At 40.5% G+C, this 4,073-nt stretch overlaps 1 protein-coding gene across 4 annotated transcripts in view; it reads left to right on the forward strand.

The window, feature by feature from the left end:
- LOC116693419 (probable D-lactate dehydrogenase, mitochondrial) overlaps positions 1-4,073 on the forward strand; it is a 34,381-nt gene that overhangs the window by 1,901 nt on the left and 28,407 nt on the right. For 3 of the 4 annotated variants that reach the window (XM_032522391.1, XM_032522392.1, XM_032522390.1), the window contains exons 4-7: positions 348-489; positions 1,761-1,920; positions 2,482-2,681; positions 3,886-4,014. In XM_032522391.1, coding sequence (XP_032378282.1) covers positions 348-489; positions 1,761-1,920; positions 2,482-2,681; positions 3,886-4,014 — 631 coding nt within the window. The remainder of the gene's footprint in view (positions 1-347; positions 490-1,760; positions 1,921-2,481; positions 2,682-3,885; positions 4,015-4,073) is intronic. The other variant, XM_032522394.1, reaches the window with a different exon arrangement.

Raw genomic sequence — 4,073 nt, forward strand, 5'->3', positions numbered from 1 at the left:
GGGGGGGAAACAAAAAACTTATATATTGTGATTTTTATTTTGTATTTTTTTTACATTTCCAAATACATTTTTAGACATGTCTTATGATATAAGGCTTTATTGTTCAACTCTTGTTTTTGTTAAAGAAGGAATAGAAAATCGCAATACTTAATTCTAAGAATTGTTTCAAAACATTTTACAATACACACGACTTTCGATTATTACTTTTCTCCCCTAATATCCCATACAAAAATATATTACAAGTATGAAAAATACAAAATAAACGTGTAATTATTTTGTGTATGTCTATCATGTTTCTTTCTCAATTCAGTTTTATTTATAGTGTCAAATCATTGTCCTGCTCTTAGGGTGGTGTGTGCTTCAGTCTGAGGAACATGGACCAGGTTCTGGACGTCCACCAGGAGGACTTTGACGTGACAGTGGAGCCTGGTGTGACTCGGAAGGCCCTCAACGCCTACCTGCGAGACACCGGCCTATGGTTTCCTGTTGGTCAGTCGCACTCTTAGGCCACATTTACATGGCTACATTTTGGTTTTTAAAGTGCAGATATTATTCTTTTGGGCTTTTTCCCTTTTTCCTTTTATTGCGTTATGTATCTTTTTTGTGCATGTTATAGGTTTATAAAGTGAAAAACCCCAAAGTCCCCCCCCCTCCAAAAGGACTTACCATCTCCAACAGAAATCACTGTTCACAAACTGCTCCAAAAAACTCAGTTTACTTCAGAGTCAAACATGCTTCACTTTGTAACACACATTAAAATGCTCACCTAGCAGCTAGCGTGGCACACTAGTAGTCCTTACCTAGGTACTGTCAGGACCCTCATACTCTGCTTCTGACTGGCTAGTAGTCCTTACCTAGGTACTGTCAGGACCCTCATACTCTGCTTCTGACTGGCTAGTAGTCCTTACCTAGGTACTGTCAGGCATCCACCAAGGATGTTTGTGAATCAGTCTCTTTCAACCAAGAGCTTTTATTTGTTTTCTCTGGGAGTAAAAGAGCCAAGGGTACTGTCAGATTTGTTTTTCACTGCTTTACCTGTCTGAGTATGGGTTACAACAGTTAGCTGATACCGAGGTAGATCATTTTTTGCCTCCATGTTCCTTTTAAAGGTAAAATGTGTTATGTAACAAATTACAACACAGATTAATTAAATTGTAGCCAACCTTAAAGTAGTTTAAATTCATACATCCAGCAGGTGGTGATATTGGATAAGGGGAAAAAATTAAATAAATAACTAAGTGAGGGTTAGATTTTACAAAAACTTACAGGGTGAACAATAGTTTTGATTAGTTTAGAATTTCAGGTCAAGCACTGTGCCAAAAGTGTTCGTGGTAGACTTACATTGTCTATTTATTTGAGCTGCCCCCTCTTAGTTCGTTAGTCGACACATCACTCTGTCTGGTTTTAGTACACTAAGATTTCCTTTTTATGCTTTTTTATGCTGAATGACTTATTTCCAAGATACTTATGAGCACATCTCTGTTAAACAAAATATTGAAAGTGGTGCTTTCGCATGATGTTTTTGTGGAGAAACTCATTTTTACAGATTGTAAGTGGACTGCATTTATATAGCGTTTTCTTAGTCTTGACAGCTACTCAAGGGCACAGATCTATCAATTAAATGAACTTATCGATTAGTATTATTCTTGTGAGTGTTAGTCAACTAAGAATTTTTGTTTAGTTGAGGACAGGCCAAATGTTTCTGTATTATCCTTCAAAATAATTTAGGAAACACTCCTGATGTTCTTTTACCGCCTCAGATCCCGGGGCCGATGCGTCTCTGTGTGGCATGGCTGCCACGAGTGCGTCTGGTACCAATGCAGTGCGATATGGAACTATGAGGGAAAACGTGCTGAACCTGGAGGTCGTGCTGGCTGACGGGAACATCATACACACGGCCGGGAAGGGCCGACGTCCCAGGTACGCTTTAGCCATTTCACCCACAAATATGCAACATGATAGTTGACAGTAGATAGTGACAGCTGACAGCTAAACGGTGTGAAGGTGTGACTGTATTTTACTGTAGAGGATTCCAACACTGGGACGTACAACAGCCTGCAGCTAAAGGCACAAACTAGACCTATGCTCACTGCAACAAAGACAGCACAATGATGCATTTGCTTTAAACTGGTAAGCCTCATGGTGCATTCAAAGTTGTTGTAAAATACCCTTTTGTCATCTGTTTTTGTCGCTTGACAGCAATTGACTGGTAAAAAAGTTAGTGTTATTACATTTTTAATAAATCCTTTAAATCTGACCTTATGGTCTTACCAATAACTAATTCTTCAATTTCTCATATTGTCGTTTTGTGCTTCTTCATTTATTTATTTTTTATTTTTACGTCGTGGTTTAGGCACTGGCACGGTTTTAAATTTATTGTTTTAGCATCGGTATTGGGAAAAAATACAAATGATCCCCAACCCAAATTATAGAGCATCTTAAATAGGCTTATCTTTCTTTTCTATCTGTATCAATCTGTAGGAAGACATCTGCAGGATACAACCTCACCAACCTGTTTGTGGGGTCAGAGGGCACTCTGGGGATCATCACCAAGACTACGTTACGCCTGTACGGCATCCCAGAGGCCGTGGTGTCAGCCGTCTGCTCTTTCCCCTCTGTGCAGGCTGCCGTAGACAGCACCGTGCAGATCCTACAAGCAGGAGTACCCATCGCTCGCATCGGTGAGAAGACCATGCCCAACATCCACAGAGCACATCACTAGGGCTGGCGTCCCAATTTCAATACTTTTTAGGCACCTGCTGAATTGCCTCCTTAGTATCAAGTATTGAAAAATGCCTCGTCATTCAATACCTGATTTTAATACCTAAGGAGTAAATCTCATCAGCGTCAGTGATCCAATCAGCACACAGCATGCTTCTACCAAGATCTAATAATATTGCAGATTGGCTGTCCATTGTTTATCGTTTCTACACGCCGTAGTGACACGCAGGAAATTAGTTTTACCATAATGTAATGTTGTATTTTATTTTTGTTAAAATGGATTTTATAAAATTTGTATAAAAAAAGTACTGGCCAGAAACCGGTAATCAAAGTCACAATATTGGTATGGGTACCGGTATGGAACATTTTCTATCGATACGCAGCGCTACACATACCTGAACAGTTTTCATACAATCTGGGAAAATAAACGTCTTTGATATAGACTAGTGTCCAACATGACCTCATAACCTTTCCAGGCAGAGTTGTAGTTTGACCTTGGTGATGTAGCAGTTGTATGACAGTGCTGCTCACCCTGCTACGGCCATAGGGAAAATAACCACAGAACACATTTAGTCTGTGCTGAGGTATTTGGGCGCCCGCAATATCTTTGTTTACTTTGAAGGTTTGGCTAACTGCCTCCAGCATGAGTTTAAATCCACCTTCAGGAAGACAGGAACTTCAGGGAGTTGGGACAGCGCTGCACAATAGCACATCGCTGATAAAATGTATTGTTTGCTTAATTCTCTCCTCAGTTGGGTATTCATTCAATGCTCCTGTGTAAGTCATCAAGGTCTCCTGAAAGCATTCTTCACATTCTGAAGTGAAATAAGTTGTGCTGCTCCTGTGTTTTTCCTTACAGCAGCCACCAAGAGAGGGGAGGAAAGATGAGCAGGGTTAGGGTGAACTGAGTTTGTAGACAAAAGAAGGAAGAGATGAAACCTTATTGATCCCTTCCAGAGAATGGGTACCTAGAGTAAGAGCATAATACAATACAGGAGTGAGAAATGTATCGTAACATCAACTGAGCAAATACAATCCATATACATTTCTCCCAGTTGGAAATGTGATTCTGACCATGAAGGAAAAGTCTATTTAGATGCATCACAGTGACATTTGTCCTGGTTGTCTGTGTGTTGTGTCTGTGTGTGAACGTGTGTTATCCAGAGTTTCTGGATGATGTGATGATTGATGCGTGCAACAGGTTCAGCTCTCTGTCCTACCCCGTGACCCCGACTCTGTTCCTGGAGTTCCACGGCTCCGAGCAAAGCCTCGAGGAACAGGTCCTTATAGCCGGTGTGTGAGTGGAATCATGGATTTCTAACAACTAAAGTCAAATAGTATTGCTGTTGGGT

Source organism: Etheostoma spectabile, chromosome 8 (assembly GCF_008692095.1).
Source record: "Etheostoma spectabile isolate EspeVRDwgs_2016 chromosome 8, UIUC_Espe_1.0, whole genome shotgun sequence".
Lineage (NCBI taxonomy): Eukaryota > Metazoa > Chordata > Actinopteri > Perciformes > Percidae > Etheostoma > Etheostoma spectabile.